Below are 11,479 nucleotides of genomic sequence, written 5' to 3'. Positions count from 1 at the left end.
GCGCCCAGGTAACTAGGGGGCGCGAGGCGGGGAGGGGGCCCTAGGCCGAGCCCGCGAGACCCTTGGCGACCGCCACCTGAGAACTCTCCAAGCCCAGGGGCCCTTCCTACTCCGGGGATGGGGAGGCACAGGGACCCGCCACAAAGCCAGGCTGGGCCCCTGAAACCACCCCCGAGTAGGGGAGCCCCGGTCGGGCCCTGACCTCACCCTCGCCCCACATACCCATGGAAGAAGCCGAGGCCCCTGTGCTCCCTGCCCCTGGGCCTGCCATCCCGAAGGGACATAACCCAGCCTATCCCAGCCCCCACTTTCCTGCACCCCCAAATTCCAAGAGACCATTTTCTCTACCCACTGCCCACCCCCACCTGCAAATGGTACCCACCCTACAACTTAAACTCAGGCCAGCTGCTTCCTACCCTTGAACCTTTCCCTCCCCACCTTGGGGTCCTGTCCACCTTCTCCCCCAGAGTCCCCAAGGCCCTGTTTCCGGTTAAATGCTGTCACGGCAGAGGGGCAGGAGCAAGGGCCTGGGCATCTGGCTGAGGAGGGCAGAAGAGGGCCTCTCTGCAGCCTGCCTGTCCCAAAACGTGGGTGCACCGCGGTTGTCAGGACACTTGGATGGCGGGTTTGGGGCGTAGGGGTCTGGAAGCCAGGGCAGTGAGGGGCCTGGAAGGATCACAGCAGTTGTTCGTGGCTGGGCTTGTTCAGCGCAGATTCTTGCTCCTTTCAAAGGGACGTGGCTCCAGTGCAGGCCATCGCTCTGCCCGATCCCGATGGGTCGCAGGAGCTGTGCCCCCTCTGACCCAGCTGCTTGCCTCTCTGTGCCTGGAAGCTGGCCGCTTCCAGCCTTTCCCTCCTGGGCAGGGCAGCAGGGCTGGGCATGACCTCACCCAACAACCCTGGCCAAGGTGTGGCCACCCGGTCAGGCCTAGACACAGTAGCAGCAGTGCTCACTCCCCCGAGGTGGCTTTGAACCACACTGTGGGTCTGGTGCTCGGCTGGTTCTCCAGGAACAACAGTTTGCTGGTTATGACAGCGCTGGGAAGGCCCTGGCCCGGCGAGGTGGGGGTCTGCCACTGCTCACACACCTCTGGAAGGTGAGCTGGGTCCAGCCAGGTGGATATTGGTGGTGTTGGGAGAAAGGATGAGGAGGACAAATCCTAGAGAGAACTATGCTTTCAGCTCCCAAATATCGAGCATCCACTCGGCACTAGGCACCATTCTAGGGGCTGAGATGGAGCTGTTAGCTAGACAGATAAGGCCTAGCATCGGGGGGCTGACATTCGAGGGCATTCTAGGAGACAGCCACCGACCAGCGAATGAACTGGTGAAGGAACAAGAAATTCCATAGCGATGCACATGAAGACAGTGAAACTGGACGTCGTGATAGAGGCTGCCCGGTGGGGCTCCTTTGGCCAGGGTGGTCAGGGAAGGCCTCTTCGAGGAGGTGGCCTTTGCGCCGAGACGTGAACGAAGCTGCAGAATGAGCCTGGGTACCATCTGAGGGAGCAGGGCTGTAGGCAGGGCACAGCAGCAGTGGTCCTGCGTGGGAAGGGGTTAGGCACGTTTCGAAAGAAGAAAGGCCAGCATGGCAGAGCGTGCTGAGCAGGGGCAGACAGGCCACGGGGGTGGGCGGGGACCAGGAGACAGCAGAGTGGCCGTGTGTGGAGGCACAGCACCACTTTCCCAACTCAAGGGCTGTTTAGATGTCCCCTCCTCCCACATGCCCAGTTGGATATTTGATCTCTTTGCCACCCACCTTGGATGAGACCTGCAGGGTTTCAGGTGGTGGCTCCTTGTGGGAATTTGTATGGGAGGAGCTGGGGGGCAGAGGACCCCCACCATCTGGCCCTGATGGTAATCACGCTGGGCCAGAGAGGGCCAGACCACAGGTGTAGGGAGATGGCCCTGGTGTTGGATCTTCGCTATGGGGTGGAGACAGTGAGACAGCAGGGAGCCAGTGTCCAGGTAGGGCTGTCCCTGAAGCCCTGATAAGATCCGATCTGTCAGGGGTGGGGAGGCCCAGCCAGGCAGGCAGCCGCGCCTCCTGCTCAGTCACTGGATGCCAACAGCAGCAAGCAGTGTGTGTTCTGGAGCCTCCAGGCAGAATCCAGGTGCAGAGAGCAGTGCTTAGGGCTGCTGCCCCATGCGGCGGGTGGGCAGGGGGACCCTGCCCCTCCCCTCTGCTGGGCAACAGGGAGTCCCTGTGCTCCGTCCCCACAGGACACCTGCCCTTCCTGGGAAGAGGGACGGTTCAGTCCTGTTTCCTCTGTGAAGGTGCCTGTGATGGCCTGGCCCAGGGCTGGTACTGTCTCTGGTTGAGCAGCCGTGTGGATGCCAGGCTGAGGGGAGAAAAGCGTGGGATGGGGGGCACCTGGCTCACTGCTGGGCACCCTGCTTAGCTTCTCTGGGTGCTCCAAGCTGAGCTCACAGGCCTGAGACCTCAGGTCCTCTGAATTAGTAGGGCCTTCTTCCCTCCTGCAGGCACATGACAGGCAGAGTTGGCTTTCCCAGGGGGAAAGTGGCCCCAGATAGCAAGGCTGGGGCTGGCCCAGCCTGGTTCCTGACCTGCTGGGCCCCTGTGCTCTACTCTTCTATGCCCCATTGGGCCTGCGCAGGCTCAGCCTGGGGTCATCTCTCAGTGAAGTCTCTCTGGGACCTGGGTTGGTTCTGGGTACAGCCCCCCAACACCTAATCCCATCGCCCATCAGATGTGTGGTCCGTCTCTTGGCCCTTCCTCCTCCCTCCCTCCCCAGCGCCTCTTTGCTGTACCTTTGGGTCCCAGGCTTGGCCTTGCTCTTGCAAACCTCACTAGGGACCGAATGTGGCTGGGACTCCCTGTGACGCGGGGCCAGAGTGAGCCGCCAGGCCCTTTGCCACCCAAGCTTCCCATGGAAGGTTGCTCTTCTGCTGGTTTATGGTTTGCGGAGCTGATTCTAGGGCCTGGGGGATGGGACAGGGTGTGAGCCTATGGACAGAGACATGGCAGGGGTGCTCCTGAGAGCTTGGTGGCCACAGTCCCTGGGGGGATGCCACTGGGAAGGTCACTGGTGGAGCCAGGAAGGAGAGGCCTGCACTGGGCAGGGGGATTATGGCTGGGTTATGGTGGTTGCACAGTCCTTGTCTGGGCAGCAGCTCTTGAAGTAAAAAGAGCCCTCGTTTTTAAGGCAGAAGCTCCGGTTCCGAAGTGGGCAGGCATGGATTTATTTCCTCACTTAAAATAGGTGAATTTATCCTCATGTTTTTACTGACGAGGAAGCTGAGGCACAGAGGTGTTAAGTGGCTTGCCCAAACCACCTGGGCAGCTGGAGTCACATTCCTGGTTGTGCCCCATCCCGGGCTGCCTCGACCGAACCCAGGGGCCTTGTGTTTTCTCGCACATGTGGACCCACAGTCAGTGGCCAGCCTGCTGCCATCTGAGAAGGGAATTTTATGGAGCTGATCCTTGCTGTGGGGACAAGGCAGCCCCAGGGGCTGGCGGTGGAGACAAAGCTAGTAAAATTTACCCATCTCTGACTGCCAGAGCCTGGGTGTTGGGGGTCAGTGCCCGGGAGGGGACCCCAAACCAGACTTAACAGGAGGAAAGCAGACCACTTGTGTGTCCCATTTGGGAGGGTCTTGGACCCCAGGGGACTGGGATAGAGGGCGTGCATGGGCAGGGAGGCAGCTGAGGGGGTCCTCAGGAGGCCTTCAGGGTGCCGGCAGGATAGGGGAGCATTACTATCTCTGTCTACCCCCCTCCTTGTTTGCATGTGCCACTGGGGCAGTCCCATCTGTTCCTTGTTAGGGACTCCACAGACAGGCCTCCAGGAGATTAATTAATGCCAAGCTGCTGGCAGATCTAGCAGCATTCTTGCCCTAGGGCTCTGTCCTGGCAGCACAGATGCCCAGCCGACCCTAGAAATGCTGCTCCGTTCCCACCCAGCGATCCTGGTGACACGAGGGGGCCTTGTTGCTGGCACAGCCCTGCCCCTGAGCCTGGGTGGCAGAAAGGGCTTAGGAGGTGGCAGGCAGCCAGAGATGGCCACAGGACATTTCACCCCCAGGCCTGCGGCCATTGCCCACCCTGGAACTTCTCATTCATCCCTGCCTTTGCCCTGGGCTGGCTATCTGACCTCAGCCATGCTTCTCTGTAGAATGGGGGTTGGACCAGGTCATCACTGAGACCGCCGCCCTGAGTGTGAGTCTTCGTTATCGGTTGATTCATTATCTGATTCTGAGTGGCCCCCGCTGGCACCCCCATTTCCTGCCCCATATTGACGTCCCCTTGGCACAACTCACTGCCATCTCAGTCTGTCCTCTGCCCTAGGCCCAGGTGACTGCTAATTCTCCCTGTAATTAACTCCCGCCGGGGCTCAGGACAAGGGGGCACCGCTTGGCCTGGCCAGACCCAGTGCCTTCACACAGCGGCCACCTCCTGCCTGACAGGCACATTCCTCAGGCTTATCTGGGAGCCCGCCCCGCTGGACTCTGCCCTCCCACTCAGGAAGCGGCACCCAGAGGAACTGCTGGAGAGTCCCAGGGGCTGGGAGCAGGGCCCCAGTGGGCTGGAGGTGATGATTCTCAGCTCCCTGCCTGAGGCTGGAGAGATCCAGGTATAGGATGGGGTGGCGAGAGGGATTTGGGGGTCCGCTGAGACCGACAAGGCACATCAGCCCTTCACCTCGGCGAGCATGTGTTCATTCAGACACCAGGCTCCTGGGGAGCCAGCCCCTCCGTCTCTGGGAAGGTGCGCCCGTGGGCCTCCTGGGCGTGGAGGGAACAAGTCGCCCTAAGTCTGTCCCAAAGTTGTACCAGGGGATAGGGCGGAACCGCAGCTCCGGGACCACCTCTTCCTCTGTCCCCACCTCCACCATGGAGCGGGCGCCAGTCCTCCCAGGAAGGGGTTAACTGCCAGCCCCAGCCTTGAGGGAGGGGACTGGGCTGGACCATTTTCCTGGCTGCTGCCTCCACCTCGGGTTTTCCTGAATGGTTCTGTCGTCCTGGGGTGGGGAGGGAAGGGAAGGAGGAAAGGCGGGTGGAGGGAGGGAGGGAGGCGTGGGGGAAGAGGAAGGAAAAAAGAGCGAGACAGCCAAGGGAAGAGAAAGATGTCACTGTCTAATCCCCTTGTCATTTTTATTTCCAGCAGCTGCCGGGCGAAGGAGCCGCTAGAACAATGCTGAGGCAGGCGAGGTGAGGAGCAGCCGGGCTGCGCGCGGAAACCCAGGAGTGTCTCGAACAGGTGATCGGAGGCGCCGGAAACTGAGGCCACCCGGGCATCCCTCGCCTCGCCTCAGCCAGGCCCAGTGCCCAAGACAAGGTGGGGAAACCATGGCGACCAGTTTCAACGACATTGTCAAGCAAGGCTACGTGAAGATGAAGAGCAGGAAGCTTGGGGTGAGCCACCCTCCCAGGGTCCTGCCGAGGGACAGGCTCGGAGGACTTGGTTTGGTACCTGGCGGCCGAGTATGCGGCTGCCCACCTGGGCCCGGCATCGTGCATTTGTGGTCTCGAGGCTTCTGGCCAGCGAGCTGCCCGGTATGTGCCTGGGCCTCTGCCCCGGTAAGACTGGCTGGCATCTCAGCGGCTGGGCCAGTGGTGGCAGCCGATGGACAGGCAGCTCCCAGGCTATTGTTGAAGTTGTCACCAGGGCAGCGGCAGGAGCCAGGAGCTCTGGAAATGCCCTGCTGAGTCTGAGCTGAGACCAGCATCTCACTTCCCCTCCCCGCCTCCCTGTTTCTCCCCCACCCTCCCCCTGGCCTCTTTTAAGAACCACCTCTCCTCCTGCTTCCCATTGCTTTCTGTGTACAGGTATTTATTTATTTACCTTTGGTTGTTGCTTTTACTGCTAAAGAAGTGTTTGAAAAGGAGAGTAGCGGGCCGTGGGGGCGGGCCGTGGTGTGAGGGGCGCAGAGGCCGACGTTTCTGTGGTTCATGAATGAGAACTTGAGGCCTGTGGCTCTGGGACGGGCCACTTTCCTCCAAGTTGCTCCCTCTGTGTTTGGCCCAGAGCTGGTGCTTGGAGGCTCCATGGAGATGAAGCCTCAGACGCCCCTGGGTGTGCGCCCTCTCCCACTGGCGAAGACACCCCAGGAGGCATGGGCAGTGGCCCGGGGGACCAACTTAATGATCTCGATGGGGTTGTCCAAGAGCTGTCCCTGTTGCTCGGCTGTCCCTCCTCGCCTCCAGTGAGGTGTCTGGTAGCTGGACCCCTCCCCAGTAGGAAAGGAACCCTGGTGACCGAGGTGGCTCAAGTCTAGTGTTTTCCCTGGGTCTCTGGTCCCTCCCTTCCTCACTCCCCCATGGCCTTGTTGGAGGTGGGATCAGACTGCTCAAGGCTTCCTGGCTCTCTGCCTGAGTGGCGTGGGGGAGGAGCAGGGCTCCATACCAGCCCCCCTGCCTGGTACCAGACAGAGCAGTGCTGGCCTTGGAGAGGGGTTCCCTGTCCTGCCTGAGGGCCCCATGAAGGCGTCTGTCCAGCCGGGGTCAGCAGCTGAGCTGGTGGGCATGTTTGTAGTCTCATCTGAATTTGGATTTGTGTCCCAGCCCAGGAGACTGAGCCCTGGTGGCCACCAGCCACTCTGCTCTTACCTGAGAGGGGGCTGGGGCCCACTTGGAGTACAGAGCAAGCAGAGGCTGAGGATGAGGTGGGGAGGCTGAGTGGGGAGGGCCCCAGCTTTTCTTGTGGCTCCTCATTCCTATGAGTCCCGACCTAGCAGGTCCTATGGGGCCAGCTGGGTTAAGGCCATGTCCGAGACAAATCTTACCTGGAAAGCAAGCCACCTGAGGCAGCCACTGGGCTCGGTATCACACCTGTTCCAGGAGACTGGGAACCGAAGGTGGGCACAGCCAGGTGGAGGGATTGGGTGCTGGCACATGGCCAGGCCCAGTCTGGGGTCCCTCCCCGCCTACTCAGGGAATTCAGCTTTCCTATGCAGACCTGATATGAGGGGCTGTGGTCACCCCCAGAGCAGCCATGCTCGTCTTAGCCCACAGAGCTAAGTGGGGAGGGGTTGAAAGAGATCGGGAGCCCACCCTCCTTCCTGCCAGGGCCTTCCTCCGAGGCAGAGCTGTGGCAGAGTGTTTCTGAAGCCTGATCAAAGACCTGTGAGAAGTGGGGAAGGAGGGCTCTTGAGCACAGTGGCTCCCTGGGGCCGTGTGTGTGTGTGTGTGTGTGTGTGTGTGTGTGCGTGTGGGTCTGTCTGTAACCAGGCAACCAGGATGCTCAGGCCCCCAGGCCCTTTGCCCTTGACATTGCAGGCTACATGGAACCCAACTTAATAGAGCATATATGGTCATCTATCCATCTATCCATTCAGTCACCGTCCCTTCATATGATCATTCAGAGCTCCATTAATGTGGCTACCAGGATGTGAGTGAGGATTCAGAGAATAAATACAGTCTTTGCCCTAAAGGAGCTCCTCAGCCGAGAGCTGAGGCCTGCCGTGGTTTACGGGGATAGGCCAGGGCCGAGCCAGAGTCATGTGTGCAGGGGCAGCACTCCTCCTAGGGCTCTGAACAGACAGGAGCCACAAACGGCACGGCTCTGGCTGGCTTCTTGGGATGGAAGCTGCCTAGGCTCCCTGTACTCTGGGACTCTGCCTGCCAAGGACCTGGTGCCTGCATGCCAGAACAGGGCCAGGGAGAAGGCAGGGCTTGGGGCTGTGGCCTAGAGGACCCCTTACCTCCTCTGCTCTGGGCCACCCCTCAGTCTCCCTGTTTGCCTGTGAAAGGAGCGTCAGATTCCTGGCGAATGGGGTCTGTGGGCTTCTGGGGTGCCCACTGAAAGAGTAGGTCCATCTCAGCCAGACTCTGGGCTGGAAGAGAGCCTGAGGCAGGAGGCAGGGAGCTGTGGAAGGAAGAGTCAGCAGCCCAGGCAGGTGGCTGGGGCCACCCCTCAAGGTGTCTGACTTGCCAGTTTGCCCCTGTAGCCCTGGAGGATGGTCTGCTCCCTCCGTCCTGGCTCCTTGACCCTTAGGAAGAGTCCAAGAAGCTGTAGAGAATTTTAGTCACAAAGTCATTGGCAATAGTTGGCAAGGAGAGAACTTTGCCGAGGAAGGCACTGTGCTCTGGGGTCACCCCAAGTTCTTGGCTCTGCCCCTTTACCTCTGAGAGCCTCTGATTTCCCGACTGGAACAGAGAACTAACTCTGCCCCCTCCCAGAAGCCCAGGGTTGGTTAGAGAATAAAATGAGTGGGTAAATGAAAGCTCCTGGAGACAAGAAGGGGTGTTGCCTACATCAAGCCCTCCCCTAGCTCTGAGAACAAGGGCCGTGGTGATGTGCAGGCTGGGGGTGGGCGAGGGTCTAACCCCTGTTCCTAGAACACTCCCTCTGTTGTGGTGGAGATACTAGCTCTGTCGTTTATTAGCTGTTGCTTTTTGGTGCCTCCGTTTCCTTATCTATAAAGGAGAAATAATAGAACCGGCCTCAAGAGTGACCCTGAGTGCTAATAACAAAAAGTGCAAATAAGCAACACTCAATAAATGTTGGTTACTTATATCACAGCTGACCCCTGAACGATGTGGAGGTTAGGGGCGCCAACTCCTGGTCCCCTGCATAGTAGAAAATCTGTGTATAGTTTTTGACTCCCCAGTTGTCCCTCGGTATCCACGGGAGATTGGATCCAGCATCCCCGCAGACAATAAAATCCACGATGCTCAAGTCCTTTATTAAAAGTGGCATAGAGCAATGCATGCAGTCAGCCATACACATCCTCAGATTCCCAGCCACAGATCAAAAATCCTGCAGAACTCAGGGATACAGAAGGTCAACTGTATATTTCTTGAAAAAAATCCACATGTAAGTGGACCCACGTGGTTCAAACCAGTTTGTTCAAGGGTCAGCTGTGCACTCAGAACTGAGGGTGACTCAGAAGTGTGCCCTTTGTGGAACACCTTTTCACGAGCCAGCTAAGAAACGACTGCCCTTTCAATTTGGGGAGGGGACGTCTACTCCATGGAGGAGTCATGCTGGTGTCAGCTGTCCCCAGGTTTCCTCCTGAGCTGGGATCCCAGGAAGGCTGTGTGGCACTGCCCCCTGTGGTAGGCAGGGGTAATTACATGGCCATGTTAGGTGGGAGTGGTCCAGGGAAGCCTGAAACCCTTGTCATCTTGCCCCACAGATCTACCGCAGGTGCTGGCTGGTGTTCCGGAAATCCTCCAGCAAGGGGCCCCAGCGGCTGGAGAAGTATCCGGATGAGAAGTCAGTGTGCCTCCGAGGCTGCCCCAAGGTTAGGGGGCCTGGGCCCCAGCTCCCCTAACCTAACGCAATGATGATGAGTCCTGAGGTTCAGGAGCACCCTCCGAGGGGCGGCAGAACTGTAGGGGATACAGAGGGGAGTGTTCCAACCTGACTCCCTTGTGGATGCTGTCCTAGGTGACCGAGATCAGCAATGTCAAGTGTGTCACGAGGCTCCCCAAGGAGACCAAGAGGCAGGCGGTAGCCATCATATTCACTGATGACTCAGCCCGTACCTTCACCTGCGACTCAGGTGAGGCGCTGGGGCTGCAGACCTCTGTCCAGCCTCCGCTGGGCCAGTTGTGGTCCAGCAGTCCGGTCAGGAGGAGGCAGAGCAGGGCTAGGCCTGACTGGCATGACGGTTGGGGATGAGAGTTGGGGGAGGTGCCTTCATGGGAGCAGGTCCCCAGGATGAGGTCGGGCAGGCAGGCAGAATCTACTGGCCTTGCCCTCCCTGCCTTGCATGGTGGGATAACTCAGGCTGAAGTGAATGGGGTGGGCTGTTGGCGGACCGAGTTGGCAGCATGATGAAGTGCCATTTTCTCCAGAGCTGGAGGCGGAGGAGTGGTACAAGACACTGTCTGTGGAGTGTCTGGGGTCACGGCTCAACGACATCAGTCTGGGAGAGCCGGACCTCCTGGCCCCAGGGGTGCAGTGTGAGCAGACAGGTGAGGCTTGGGCTGGCAGTAGGGGTAGGTGGGGGGGCGGCGGGAAGGGGCAGGAGGCCTCCCCATGGGAAGCTCCAGGCCCACTCATCCTCTCCCACTCAGATCGTTTCAATGTCTTCCTGCTGCCCTGCCCCAACTTGGATGTGTATGGAGAGTGCAAGCTGCAGATCACCCACGAGAACATCTACCTCTGGGACATACACAACCCCCGCGTGAAGCTCGTCTCGTGGCCCCTCTGCTCACTGCGCCGTTACGGCCGGGATGCCACACGCTTTACCTTCGAGGCTGGCCGGTAGGACCCTCTCACCCCCCAACCCTGTCCCACCATGGTTGTGATGGTGGCTGCCATCCACTCTGTGTTGGCCATTGTGCTTGGAGCTTATCAGCATAGCAATCAGAAAGGGAATGTGATGTTCTCACTTTATAGATGAACAAATTGAGGCTCACGGAAGGCAGGTCAAGTGAAGCTGTTAACAAAAGTCAAACTGCTTGGGTTCAAATCAGGTGCTGGCACTGGCACTTACTGGCTCTAGGATTGTGGGCCTGAGGCTGTTTCTTCATCTGTTACATAGGGGATAAGAAAGGTACCTAACCCCATGGAGCTATGGTGAACGTTGAATCAACCATAGCGTGAACACTGGAGCCCGCTCACCTGGACCTGAATTCTGTATAATCCTCTGCATGACCTCGGTGCAGTTACGCACCTTCTGTATGTCAGTTTCCTCACCTGTAAAGTGGTTTGTGAAAACTAATAATGAGGAAACGGTACTAGTGCACGGACCAGAGGGTAGTGGAGAAAAGTGAATGGGTCGATTCTTGTAAAGCATTTAGCTCTCCACCTGGCGTGTAGAAAATGCTCAGCGCCTTCGAGCTGTGTGGCGAGACCCCCGGGCAACGGTCCCGCCTGTTCCCCAGAGGCCCTGCAAGCAAGCACGTGTATGGATGTGGTGGGGTCCCCAGCCCCTTGCCCTCCACGCCACTTGTGTTCCCAGGATGTGTGACGCCGGGGAAGGGCTCTACACCTTCCAGACGCAGGAAGGGGAACAGATTTACCAGCGGGTCCACAGTGCCACCCTGGCCATCGCCGAGCAGCACAGGCGGGTCCTGCTAGAAATGGAGAAGAATGTGAGGGTGAGGCGGGGGCGGCTCAGCCCCGGGGACAGGGGAGGCTGTGGGTGGGCAGGCCGAGTGCCTGGACTGTGCCAGGTGTCTCCACTTAGTGTGCACGCAGCAGAGGCAGGCAGGGTCTTGGGCTGGCCACTTGGGCATAAGCCACTGCCCCCAGGGCTAATGGGAGAGATGCCCTTCTCTGCCTCACAGCTGCTGAACAAGGGCACGGAGCATTACTCGTACCCCTGCACGCCCACTACCATGCTGCCCCGCAGTGCCTACTGGCACCACATCACGGGCTCCCAGAACATTGCCGAGGCCTCCAGCTACGCCGGTGAGTCCCTGCTGTGCCCCACACTCACCTGCCACGAGGCTCTGTGGCGGACAAGGCCTCCTGGGCAGGAGTCTTGACTGAGACTCGAGTCCTGAATCTCCCTCTGTGCTCACAGGTGAGGGGTATGGGGCACCCCAGGCCAGCTCAGAA

General features: G+C 59.2%; 1 protein-coding gene across 1 annotated transcript in view; it reads left to right on the top strand.

The window, feature by feature from the left end:
- Nucleotides 1-4,399: 4,399 nt before the first annotated feature.
- DOK4 (docking protein 4) overlaps nucleotides 4,400-11,479 on the top strand; it is an 8,544-nt gene continuing 1,464 nt past the window's right edge. Inside the window, 9 exon segments of the mRNA XM_006908790.3 lie at nucleotides 4,400-4,595; nucleotides 5,126-5,376; nucleotides 9,102-9,209; nucleotides 9,356-9,470; nucleotides 9,766-9,885; nucleotides 9,988-10,177; nucleotides 10,878-11,016; nucleotides 11,206-11,329; nucleotides 11,445-11,477. Coding sequence (XP_006908852.1) covers nucleotides 5,311-5,376; nucleotides 9,102-9,209; nucleotides 9,356-9,470; nucleotides 9,766-9,885; nucleotides 9,988-10,177; nucleotides 10,878-11,016; nucleotides 11,206-11,329; nucleotides 11,445-11,477 — 895 coding nt within the window. The 5' untranslated portion in view covers nucleotides 4,400-4,595; nucleotides 5,126-5,310.

This window comes from Pteropus alecto, unplaced genomic scaffold (genome assembly GCF_000325575.1).
Source record: "Pteropus alecto unplaced genomic scaffold, ASM32557v1 scaffold123, whole genome shotgun sequence".
NCBI classification, from domain to species: Eukaryota; Metazoa; Chordata; class Mammalia; order Chiroptera; family Pteropodidae; genus Pteropus; species Pteropus alecto.
Note: the sequence above shows the minus strand (reverse complement) of the source record. Positions and strands in the feature narration are given on the sequence as shown.